Below are 12,596 nucleotides of genomic sequence, written 5' to 3'. Positions count from 1 at the left end.
GTAATATTATATCACTAATTTAATAAATATAAAAATAGAAAACATTAAATTTAATATAAAGAAATCAATAAAAACAAGGATAATTTAATAAGATTAACAAGATAATTCAATAAATTTATAATTCAATAAATTTTCGATCCCCTGCACACGTTCATATATGTACATACATATACAGGTGCATGCAAGTAAAAAAACGTATCAAAAGTAATGGGAAGTGCACCTGTCACTTTAGTTAGTCCGCTATTTAAATATAAGCGCGCCTCTTCAATTAAAACCCAAAATCGTTCACACCATTAAATGTTGAAGTAGGCACACGCCAATGTTCATGTCCCATGCGTACACACAGTCAAATGTATATACATACATACATACACATACATATGTATGTGAGGACTTCACAATATCGACCAAATGCAAATGCTGGGCTGTAAAATTGCTACAGGCGGCAAGAGCTTCGCACACAGGCATACAAATGCTCATAGTACATGTAGCAAGCGCTACAACGCTTTCATACTCTTCCCACAAATAATAACGAAAACGCATGGCAAACGGTTTGAAAAGTTCGGTATACTCTTCACAGAAGGGAAGACATGGGTTCTTGCTGCGAAGAAATTTCAATTTTCGTGAGCTGCTGCTTGTGCTCACAATGTGAGCCTCACATGTATACATACATATACACATTCGAGAGAGCAGAGAGCATCGAGAGAGAGAGAGCAAGGGAAACATTGAGCATAGAGGGATCTTTTGTTCAAAAGTTGACCATCTCGGTCGAGCGCATGAAGCGAAATGATTGTGCGTTCGTATTTTTTCGTAGCTCGAACCTAAAAGTAAGGAGCCGAGCGAGTCCAAAGCTGTCTGGGGTGCTAAAGCCTCAAAAAAAGCGTGCAAAAAGCTTTCCACTAGTTGTCTAGTCTATGTGTTCTCTGGTTAGTGCTATTACTTAATATCACTGACCAGAGAACACATAGACTAGACATGTAGAACAAATTTTTCTACAGCAGAAAATGTTAAGTTGGTCGACCACTTTACTTCGTATTTGCTCGGCTCGGTCGCTGGAGGTTCGAGCTTGTATTGTTTGAATTGTAGAGTGACTGTCAAATGAGCCTTTATGACTTAATCAGTAATTTTGGCAGTAAAGATCATTGTGCCACTGGTTGGTTGGTTGTAAAGTGGTCGACCAACTTAACATTTTCTGCTGTAGAAAAATTTGTTCTACATGTCTAGTCTATGTGTTCTCTGGTCAGTGTTAATATACTTGGGTAAAAGCAGCTCATTGAGGTGAACCAGCTCACTCGCTCTTTTTTGTGAAGTGAGCCAACTCACTCATATGGCTCATTGGCTCACCTGTTGATAGTGATCGCAAGCAACTTGAAAAAAAAAACTGTCAAAATACGTTACATTTAAACTTAAAAAAAAAAAATGACACATTTAAAATTTGTTTCTTAAAACTAACAGAAAAAACTTAAAAAAGTATATATTTTTTAGCTCCCTTCATTGGGAATATAACAAAATTATGAGATAAAATATAACAGAAAATAATAAAAATACAAAAATAACAAAATTATGAAATAAACTATAACAGAAAATTAAAACAAAAAAATACGCATTCGAGATCCATTCATTGGGAAGTATGAGACATTATACGCATTCGAGATCCATACATTGGGAAGTATGAGAGATTATATATACTATAAAAAAAGGAATCGATTAGGTATACGGTTTGTGAATTAAAAAAATACTTACTCAAAATTTACATGTTGTTATGCAACAACATCAGGCTTTCGACGTTCTTCAGTTTCAGTAAAGACATTCTTTTTCGCACTGTTTCACCTGCGCTCACAGGGCACAGATGTAATGACTATGCAGAGCCGTTTTAACATATATGCGTATAGTAATTAGACTTGGGTAGCTCATGAGTGAGTGAGCTAAAATGAATGGCTCACTGAACTGAGCCAGTGAGCCAGTTCCTTCTATATGGCTCATTTTGGCTCACTAGCTCATTTTGGTTGACATATTTGCTCACTCGCTCATTTTGCGTTCTTCTAAATCACAAAGTTAACGTTTTTTTTCCGCGAATTGTATATTTCATCAAACTTTCAATGTCGGTAATTAGAATGCACAGCGAAATTGGGACTCATTTTGAGGACATGGGAACGCAACAGGCTAAATGCAAGATTTGCAAAAGTGTCTTAAGCTGCAAGTCACAAGGCAATTTGAATAGACATTTAAAAACCAAGCATCCAGCAGCTCTTGAGACCGGTATACGACAAATCGTAGAAGGCTCAGTTGTTCTGGAAAAAACAACAAAAAATCACTTCGTTTGTCCGCAAGCCCATTCCGGCGAGCAAATCTTCGCAGATTGACAGGCAATTGTCAAAATGCCGAGGAATACATTCATTGAAAAGACGACCCCTAAATATGGTGGAACCAGCGAAAATCGCAGTACCCATTACTATACGCATATATGTTAAAACGGCTCTGCATAGTCATTACATCTGTGCCCTGTGAGCGCAGGTGAAACAGTGCGAAAAAGAATGTCTTTACTGAAACTGAAGAACGTCGAAAGCCTGATGTTGTTGCATAACAACATGTAAATTTTGAGTAAGTATTTTTTTAATTCACAAACCGTATACCTAATCGATTCCTTTTTTTATAGTATATATAATCTCTCATACTTCCCAATGTATGGATCTCGAATGCGTATAATGTCTCATACTTCCCAATGAATGGATCTCGAATGCGTATTTTTTTGTTTTAATTTTCTGTTATAGTTTATTTCATAATTTTGTTATTTTTGTATTTGTATTATTTTCTGTTATATTTTATCTCATAATTTTGTTATATTCCCAATGAAGGGAGCTAAAAAATATATACTTTTTTAAGTTTTTTCTGTTAGTTTTAAGAAACAAATTTTAAATGTGTCATTTTTTTTTTTTAAGTTTAAATGTAACGTATTTTGACAGTTTTTTTTTTCAAGTTGCTTGCGATCACTATCAACAGGTGAGCCAATGAGCCATATGAGTGAGTTGGCTCACTTCACAAAAAAGAGCGAGTGAGCTGGTTCACCTCAATGAGCTGCTTTTACCCAAGTATAATAGTAATGGGTACTGCGATTTTCGCTGGTTCCACCATATTTAGGGGTCGTCTTTTCAATGAATGTATTCCTCGGCATTTTGACAATTGCCTGTCAATCTGCGAAGATTTGCTCGCCGGAATGGGCTTGCGGACAAACGAAGTGATTTTTTGTTGTTTTTTCCAGAACAACTGAGCCTTCTACGATTTGTCGTATACCGGTCTCAAGAGCTGCTGGATGCTTGGTTTTTAAATGTCTATTCAAATTGCCTTGTGACTTGCAGCTTAAGACACTTTTGCAAATCTTGCATTTAGCCTGTTGCGTTCCCATGTCCTCAAAATGAGTCCCAATTTCGCTGTGCATTCTAATTACCGACATTGAAAGTTTGATGAAATATACAATTCGCGGAAAAAAAACGTTAACTTTGTGATTTAGAAGAACGCAAAATGAGCGAGTGAGCAAATATGTCAACCAAAATGAGCTAGTGAGCCAAAATGAGCCATATAGAAGGAACTGGCTCACTGGCTCAGTTCAGTGAGCCATTCATTTTAGCTCACTCACTCATGAGCTACCCAAGTCTATTACTTAATCAAGCATAGGAACATTCGTGGACATGCGTACATATTGAAGATAAAAGATAAATTTAATGAATAATATAACATAATATCTGGCCCTAACAAGGTAATTAGTTAAATGCGAAATATGTGCATATCCATACGTACATACATATCTCTTTAAGAACTGTAAAAGAAAGGAACATTACCGGTTTATTATACACTGGGCAGAAAGAAATTTATAAATCATAAAGAAAAGTATTTTGTTTCAAAATTTTATCTTTTTAGTTAATTAAACTAAAGGGAAAAAATAACATGCAGTCGGCTATTAATTATGTATTTGTCATGCTAAGTCACTAAGCAACATACATACATACATAAGTGAAAATTTGTTCGACGTCTTGCTATGTTGGTAAAAATAAAACTAACGCTGACAGTTATGGTGAATGAATAATTTTTCTAAAGACGACTATTTAATTTTCTATTGTCAATTTCTGCGTACGTTTATTTGCCATTTCTAGGACACGATATTTGAATTTGTAAATATCGACAGGCTAAACGAAAACGGTGTAAGATGCGCGAAAATCAACATGCACAGCGATATTAGGGCGACATACAGTAGCGAGCACGTATGGATAGATGTTGCCCAAGTCGACTTTAAATTGCCTGTAAAAACATAAAAAAATCATGAATCTGTCTGAAATTTTGGAATCAGGTTCATTATACCCTGAACCCATTGAAAATGGGAAATCAGGCTATAATGGTTTTGTTTAAATGTATGTAACAGGCAGAAAGAGGCGTGGCAGACCCCACAAAGTATGCATATATATTGATCAGGGCGACGAGCTGAGTTGATTTGGCCCTGTCCGCCTGTCTGTCCGTCCGTCCGTCTGTCCGTATGTATGAACGCGTCGATTTCAGAAGATATAAGATATAGAAGTCTCTAACTTCAAATTTTTTTAAAAATGTCCGTAATTACAGCGCGGATATCGAGTTTATCATTAAAAATCGATAACTTATCCCGATCTTTTTTTTATCGATAAAAAACCTTATCGAAAACCAGTTATAAAATTATATCTTCCACACCTTTATTGTTGGAGTCTCCAAATTTTTAATGTATGTTTACATGCAATTTATACAATTTCGGTTTTTGTTAAAATTAACCCCCCACCTCTAAATTCACCCCCTCACCCTCACTTTTGTAAAAAGCGTATTTTAAATACTAGAGACTTGTGCTTTGGCAATTACATGCATATTCATGTTATAATCATAATCTGAAAGTTTCATGAAGATCGTACGTCCATAAAAAAAAGTTATTCAGCAATAAAGTTCTCATAGTAAGCGCACACTGCAGCCCATGCGTGTTTATGCGTGGGTGCTTCTGTGTGTATGTGTTTGTGTATGTGTGTGTGTATGTATGTGTGTGTGTTTTTTTTTTTTTATACCCTAAACCCATTGAAAATGGGAAATCAGGGTATAATGGTTTTGTGAAAAAGTATGTAACGGGCAGAAGGAGGCGTGGCAGACCCCACAAAGTATATATATTCTTGATCAGCGTGACGAGCTGAGTCGATATAGCCCTGTCCGTCCGTCCGTCCGTCTGTCTGTCCGTCCGTCCGTCCGTCCGTATGAGTGCGTCGATCTCAGAAGTTATAAGAGCTAGAGAGCTGAAATTTGGCATGCATACTCGTGTGTACCATACGCAGTACGAGTTTGCTTTATTTTTTCGATAAATTGTCCGATAACTTTTTTATCGAGAATAATCGAAAAATTGATTTTGTTTTGTTAGCCTAATTTGAACATTTTTAGACCTGGAGTCTTCAAATTTGTGTTGTATATAAAGTTAATCGATACAAAGATTTTGTAATTAACAGATTTTGGATACCACGCCCCCTTCTCCCCCAATTTGTAAAAAACGCATTTCAAGTACTAGAGACTTGTGCTTTGGAATGTACACACATTTTAACCATGATTACACTCTGAAAGTTTCATTAAGATCATATGTTTACAAAAGAAATTATTTGACAAATAAATTCTCATAATATTGCCCACACTGCAGCGCAGCCCAAGCGCAGTCGCTGCTTACTGCGCAGTTAGCAGAGCGCAGGCTTATGCCTGCGTGTGGATGCATGTGTATGTATGTGTGCATAAAAGAGGTGCAGAATAATTAGAATATCAGCTTAGAGGGTTCAGGGTATCTCCTAGTCGAGCAGTCTCGACTGGAGCCTTCTTACTTGTTTTTTTTATATTCATTTATTGACAAAATTATACAAATTGCAAGTTGCGTGGTGGCTAGGATAGCGCGCGGTGCTTGCGGGACGGCCGTAAAGCATTGCTTCGCAAGCACTATGCGCTACCTTAGCCTGGGACAGCTCGTCTTCTCGATCGCTCGACTCTGCGGAGCTCCATCATCACCGTGGCCGCGAAGGTGCTTGTTAGTTCCCAAGCTTCCTCCGATTCCAGCATGGCGTTGACTAAGTTGTCCGCTCTGATGGAGCGGCCCACTGCCTCTTCCAGACGACGCCTCTCCTCCAGGAACCGTCCACATTCGAAAAGAATGTGGTTGGCGTCTTCCACACGCCCTCGCTCGCACCAGGGGCACTCGTCAGATTCCTCGTGGCCAAAGCGCTTCAAATAGCTCCGAAAGCATCCATGACCCGAGAGGATCTGCGTCAGGTAGAAGTTAACCTCGCCATGTTTGCGGTTAACCCATGGTTCAAGCTCCGGGATGAGCTTGTGCGTCCACCGCCCTTTAGCTGAGCTATTCCACCTTCTTTGCCATCGTGCGATGCTGTTCGCCCTGACAGCGTTGAGTCGCGTAGGCCCGTGCGAATTCCGCTCCACGGCTTCGGCGACCAAATACTCCAGTGGCACCATACCGGCTATGACGAGCGCCGCGTCATCGGAGATAGTCCTGAAAGCGCAGCTGACTCTGATTGCGCTCAGCCTGTAGATCGCGCAAATGCCTCGGCTGTAGCTCGGCGTTGCCATCGCTCTTGCCCATATTGGCGCAGCATAGAGGTGTATGTGTGTGTGTGTGTGTATGCGTTTGTGTGTGTATGCGTGTCTGTATGCGTGTGTGTGCATGTGTGCCTGTGTGTGCGTTTGTATGTATATGCATGTGTGAGTGTATGTGTGTCGCAGCTCGCAGTTCGTGTCGTGTTTCTTATGTAAGCTGAAATACGCGAAAAATTATTGAAATATCTAATGCTCCAAGGGTTCAGGGGATCTCGTAGTCGAGCAGTCTCGACTACTACTAGAGCTTTCTTACTTGTTTTTTATACCCTGAACCCATTGAAAATGGGAAATCAGGGTATAATGGTTTTGTTGAAATGTATGTAACAGGCAGAAGGAGGCGTGGCAGACCCCACAAAGTATATATATTCTTGATCAGGGTGACGAGCTGAGTTGATTTGGCCCTGTCCGTCTGTCTGTCTGTCCGTCTGTCCGTCTGTCCGTCTGTCCGTCTGTCCGTATGTTTGAACGCGTCGATTTCCGAAGATATAAGAGCTAGAGACTTCAAATTTGTTGTAAAATGTTCGTAATTACAGCGCGGATATCGAGTTTATCATTAAAATTCGATAACTCATCCCGATCTTTTTTTATCGATGAAAAACCTTATCGAAAACCAGTTATAAAATTATATCTTCTACATCTTTATTGCTAGAGTCTCCAATTTTTTAATGTATGCTTATATGCAATTTATACAATTTCGGTTTTTGTTAAAATTTACCCCGCACCCTTAAATTCACCCCCTCACCCTCACTTTTGTAAAAAGCGTATTTCAAATACTAGAGACTTGTGCTTTGGCAATTACATGCATATTCATGTTATAATCATAATCTGAAAGTTTCATGAAGATCGTACGTCCACAAAAAAAGTTATTAAACAATTAAGTTCTCATAGTAAGCGCACACTGCAGCCCATGCGTGTTTATGCGTGGGTGCTTGTATGTGTATGTGTTTGTGTATGTGTGTGTGTTTCTTGTGTAAGCTGAAAGACGCGAAAAATTATTGAAATAGCTAGCACTCCAAGGGTTCAGGGGATCTCGTAGTCGAGCAGTCTCGACTAGAGCTTTCTTACTTGTTTTAATATAGATATTTTTTTGGGAAGGTGCGAGCTTGAATGAATGGCACTTAATACTCTTCTTTTTCTTAGTCGAATAATTTTATAAGTTTAAATTAGTTTCCTCTTAAATATCCCTCAAATACATATACGCAAATACATATGTATACATATGTATATATATAAGTCTGCACGCATAGCATCAAGCATTCCATCCTTATACACGCGCTCATTTGTATGTGTGTATGTATGTACACATAAATGCGTATATTCTAGGAATCTCGCTGCGATTGATTTGTCTTTGCATAGTTTTTGAATTTCCAGCCGCTACACTGGCTTTTCTTTGCTATGCGGCGTCATAACAATAATGTGATTTCGTTTTAACTACTATTGATCGAAACGACACGGTGGTGCTGTAGGCTGAAGCGCCGGCGATCTTTATTTTAGATATTTTGACATGAACATGCTATTCGGCTTGGGTGCGAGTTCAAATCCCGCGGAAAACTCGATTTTGTAAATTGCAATTTTTTTTGTTATTTTAGCTTTTTTATTGTTGTAGTGGTGGCGTCTTCAATAAGTACAAAAGATCAGGTTGTATATTTCCTAATCTTTATTGGTAGATGAGAGCTGTGTCGCTCGTATAAAAAATGTTTAGAGAATATGTATATATATATATGAACAGAAGTGTCAATACCAGGATAGGCAAGTGACCAGCCGTTAGGGCGAAGAACCCAGAGAACACATGCACACTTTTTTTCGAGCGTTAACACCCAAGACAACTTCGTATTCGCTCGGCTCCTCACTTGTAGGTTTGGGTTACTAAAATATACGAAAGCACAATCATTTCGCTTCATGATCTATGCTCAATGTTTCGCTTGCTCTCTCTCTCGATGCTCTCTGCTCTCTCAAATGTGTATATGTATGGAATGGAAAACCCTTTCAAGAGAAAGAGGGAGATTAATACGCGCCTTTCGCTTAAGCGCTCGCAGCAGCGCACTGATCTTGGCGTGAGACTTTTTTCTCTTCTCGAGCCTCGAGCAACGGAGCGAAGTGTTGACACGAAGATAAATGCAACAACTCGAATGACTCGACGTCTGTATGCTTTGCTTAACTTTTGTATTCCGCTTTAGGTCTTATTCATTCGCACTCATTTTACTGAAGGCAGTGAGAGCGTCTATGAGAGAGAGAACTATGCGAACTCCCACTCTCTCAACATGTTATATGTCCCTCACTCACTCAGTCTCAATTCAAGTGGACTCTATTCTGCTATGTTTTGAGTGTAGCCTTGCAAGCCTCTAATATGTAGTCCACAACGCACGTACCTTAGAAGGCTTGGTTGGAGATGCAATAGTGTATACTTCGGTTTGTGATTTATTTAATTTTGAAGTATCGGCCATCGTTACATACTCTGTCGTATGCTCTTTATGATTCTTCAAAACATTTGAATTCATCTAATATGTGATTGGCTGAATATCTAACTATCTTACTAAACTAATGTTAAAATAACTAAATATCCAAATAATGTATAATAATATATATACGAATATATTTTTTTCGTTTAAGATGACCTTGACGGAATTAATCTCTAATCTTTCGACAAACCCATATTTTGGCGCCGGATTTGGTTTATTTGGAGTTGGTGCAAGCGCAGCAATACTTAGAAAAGGTTTACAAGGAGCCGTAGTGTTATTTCGCCGACACTTAATGATTACGTTAGAAGTGCCATGTAGAGATAAATCTTATCAATGGCTACTAAAATGGATAACCATCAGAGGTGCTAAAAAAACACAGCATTTAAGTGTAGAAACATCTTTTTTACAAAACGATAATGGTCAGATCAAAACAAGTTACGAGTTCATACCTAGTATAGGCAAACATTTATTTCAATATAAAAATAATTGGATTCAAGTTGAGAGGACACGAGAACAACAAACGTTAGATTTACACATGGGCGTGCCTTGGGAAACGGTAACGTTGACAGCGTTTGGTAATGATAAAAAAATATATTTTGATATCTTAGAAGAAGCTCGTGAACTTGCTTTACAGGCTACTGAGGGAAAAACACTGATGTACACAGCAATGGGGTCTGAATGGAGACCCTTTGGACAACCAAGAAGACGTAGACCTACATCTTCAGTGGTATTAGATTTTGGGATATCTGAAAAAATTATTGCTGATTGCAATGATTTTATTCGAAATTCATTATGGTATACAAATAGAGGAATCCCTTACCGTAGAGGTTATCTTTTATATGGACCTCCAGGTTGTGGTAAATCAAGCTTTATTACTGCGTTAGCGGGGGAGTTAGAATATGGAATATGTTTACTTAATTTATCAGAAAGGGGACTTACTGACGATCGATTAAATCATCTTTTAAATGTTGCTCCTGAGCAAACAATAATATTACTTGAAGACATTGATGCTGCATTTGTTTCTCGGGAATCCACACTGCTACAAAAATCTGCGTATGATGGTTTGAACAGAATAACATTTAGTGGACTGCTGAATTGCTTAGATGGTGTAGCATCAACTGAAGCTCGGATTGTTTTTATGACAACAAATTATCTAGATCGCTTAGACCCCGCGTTGATTCGCCCTGGTCGAATTGATATAAAGGAGTACATAGGATATTGCAGTCAATATCAGCTTGAGCAAATGTTTAAAAATTTTTTTGGGGATACTGAAGCTTTAAATTCTGTGATTTTTGCAAAAAAAGTTATCGACTCATCTCGATCAGTTAGTCCAGCTCAAATTCAAGGTTTTTTCATGAAACATAAATCTTCACCGCCCCAACACGTAATAGATTGTTGTCATGACATTTGGGAAGAGTAGATTATAAGTTTTAGTAATTTTCCTTAGAAGGAATTAATTTAAATGAATTAATTGTATTTCAATTGATTGTCAAGCAGACAACATGATAATAAACAATAATATATACTAAATATATAAAAAATATATATAATTAAATAATTAATTGCAAATTAATCTATTCTTGAAATTTGAAGGGTTAAGTCACTTGACTCAAGTGACAGAACCTCGCAACGCACTGACTTTGACGTGCCATATTTTGACCAGTGTTGCCGTTTTTTCCAAAGCTTTCCCATTTCTAATGGGTTCAGGGTATAATAGGCCAGATCTGGCAAGTAAATATGAAGTCAACCAATCCCTTATGGTTATTTTTTCTTCGTAGAAAAAATTTATTTTGCTCAGGGCTGCCAACTTAGCCTTTTACTGGCCAGATCTGGCCTTTTTCAACTGCCAATTGCAGGAAATTTTGTAATCTTTCTGATGCACAGTTGGCGAAACGGCTGATTTACGTCCGATTAATTCAAATTTAAAGCAAATCTGGGTGCCAATTTCTTTTTAATAGTAAAAACATTAATCGCTTGCATTTATTCGCACAGCTGTGAAGCTTAGAAGACAACATTGTTTCATTGGCTGTTGCAATCAGCTTTCCCGCCAAATCAGATTGAATCTACAAAAATTCAATAAAATGTGGATTTACTGTTTCCAATTGAACTTTCCGCTATACTTGAATTACTAAAATTCGACTGGATTCGGTATCAACGTTCTTTTAATAATTAGTCTGTGCATTACGAAGTGTCTTAAAGAGTAATACATAATACATATACACCAATTTTAATGATAATAGTAAATACGATGGCAGCCAATGCGTTAATATTGGAATAAAAATACAAAATTTCATAAAAAGAATTGGCTTGCAAATGGAAAGAAAACCATAGAAACCAAACATATTTGCTCGATTGAATATTAACAATACCCACAGAGCACTTAGACCGGACAAGTAGTGTCCCAGCGTTTTGCCCACTTTTTTCGAGCGTTGCGTCCCACACAACTTTGTATTTGCTCGGCTCCTCAATTTTTCGCTTCAGGCTACGAAAATATTCGAAAGCACAATCATTTCGCTTATTGCGCTCGACCGAGATAGTCGACTGTTGAACAAAATATGCCACTATGCTCAATGTTTCGCTTGCTCTCTCTCGATGCTCTCTGCTCTCTCAAATGTGTATATGTATGTATGCATGTGAGGCTCCCATTGTGAGCACAAGCAGCAGCTCACGAAAATTGAAATTTCTTCGCAGCAAGAACCTATGCCTTCCCTTCTGTGTGAAGAGTCTACCGAACTTTTCAATCCGTTTGCCAAGCTCCTACAAATTATTTGCGTTTTCGTTATTATTTGTGGGAAGAGTATAAAAACGTTGGTGCTCATAATGAAAATGTTTTCGCGATGAGCATGCACACACACCCTTAAAGTATGCTACATGTACTATATGCATTTGTATGCCTGTGTGCGAAGCTCTTGCTGGCTGTAACAATTTTAAATCCCAGCATTTGCATATGGCTGATCTTGTGAAGTACTCACATACATATGTGTGTATATATGGGATGCGATGCTCACAATTATGGGATATCACTTGTAGAGATGTGCGTGTGTGTATGTGTTTGTTTGTATGCATGGGACATTAACATTGGCGTGTGCCTCCCTCAACTTAGAATGGTGTGAAGGGTTTTAGAATCGAGTTGAGGGGCGCGCTTATATTTAAGTACCTGATTTTATGTCAATGATCGTGGGTTTGCCTATCAGAATGAATGTTTTTTTTCCCCAGTGGGCAAAATGAGATGCGATTTTCGAACCCATGCACTTCTGCATACATGCAATTGCAGGTACATTTGACCCCTTTTTAAAAAGATGAATACGTAAACAGGTCAAATTCACCATTTTTATTATACCCTGAACCCATTTTAAAATCAGGGTATAATGGTTTTGTTGAAATGTATGTAACAGGGAGAAGGAGGCGTGGCAGACCCCACAAAGTATTTATATTCTTGATCAGGGTGACGAGCTGTGTTGATTCGGCCCTGTCCGTCTGTCTGTCCATCCG

The 12,596-nt window shown here is 38.2% G+C and overlaps 1 protein-coding gene and 1 long non-coding RNA gene across 4 annotated transcripts; one reads left to right on the top strand and one right to left on the bottom strand.

Annotated features, from left to right (window-relative positions):
• Positions 1-1,434: 1,434 nt before the first annotated feature.
• LOC149270125 (uncharacterized) lies at positions 1,435-4,603 on the bottom strand. 2 transcript variants are annotated; one of them, XR_016269274.1, is made up of 3 exons: positions 4,005-4,603; positions 1,744-3,437; positions 1,435-1,688 (listed from the first exon to the last, which is right to left on the bottom strand). It is a non-coding gene; the product is annotated as an uncharacterized LOC149270125 (long non-coding RNA). The 2 variants fall into 2 exon arrangements; XR_016269273.1 differs by lacking the exon at positions 4,005-4,603 and having other exon boundaries at positions 1,744-3,514.
• Positions 3,599-10,673, top strand: Bcs1 (mitochondrial chaperone BCS1). Of its 2 annotated transcripts, XM_089464761.1 has the most exons (3): positions 3,599-3,754; positions 9,256-9,660; positions 9,739-10,673. In XM_089464761.1, the coding sequence occupies exons 2-3, from the start codon at positions 9,256-9,258 to the stop codon at positions 10,522-10,524; spliced, it is 1,191 nt and encodes a 396-aa protein (XP_089320887.1). In that variant the 5' UTR covers positions 3,599-3,754; the 3' UTR covers positions 10,525-10,673. The 2 variants fall into 2 exon arrangements, with proteins under 2 accessions (XP_089320887.1, XP_089320886.1); XM_089464760.1 differs by having other exon boundaries at positions 9,256-10,673.
• Positions 10,674-12,596: the final 1,923 nt, after the last annotated feature.

The sequence above is a fragment of the Drosophila arizonae genome, chromosome 3 (genome assembly GCF_054131065.1).
Source record: "Drosophila arizonae isolate 15081-1271.41 chromosome 3, UAZ_ARI_1.0, whole genome shotgun sequence".
Classification (NCBI taxonomy): Eukaryota; Metazoa; Arthropoda; class Insecta; order Diptera; family Drosophilidae; genus Drosophila; species Drosophila arizonae.
The sequence above is the reverse complement of the archived record's forward strand: the minus strand, read 5'-3'. Positions and strand labels throughout refer to the sequence as shown.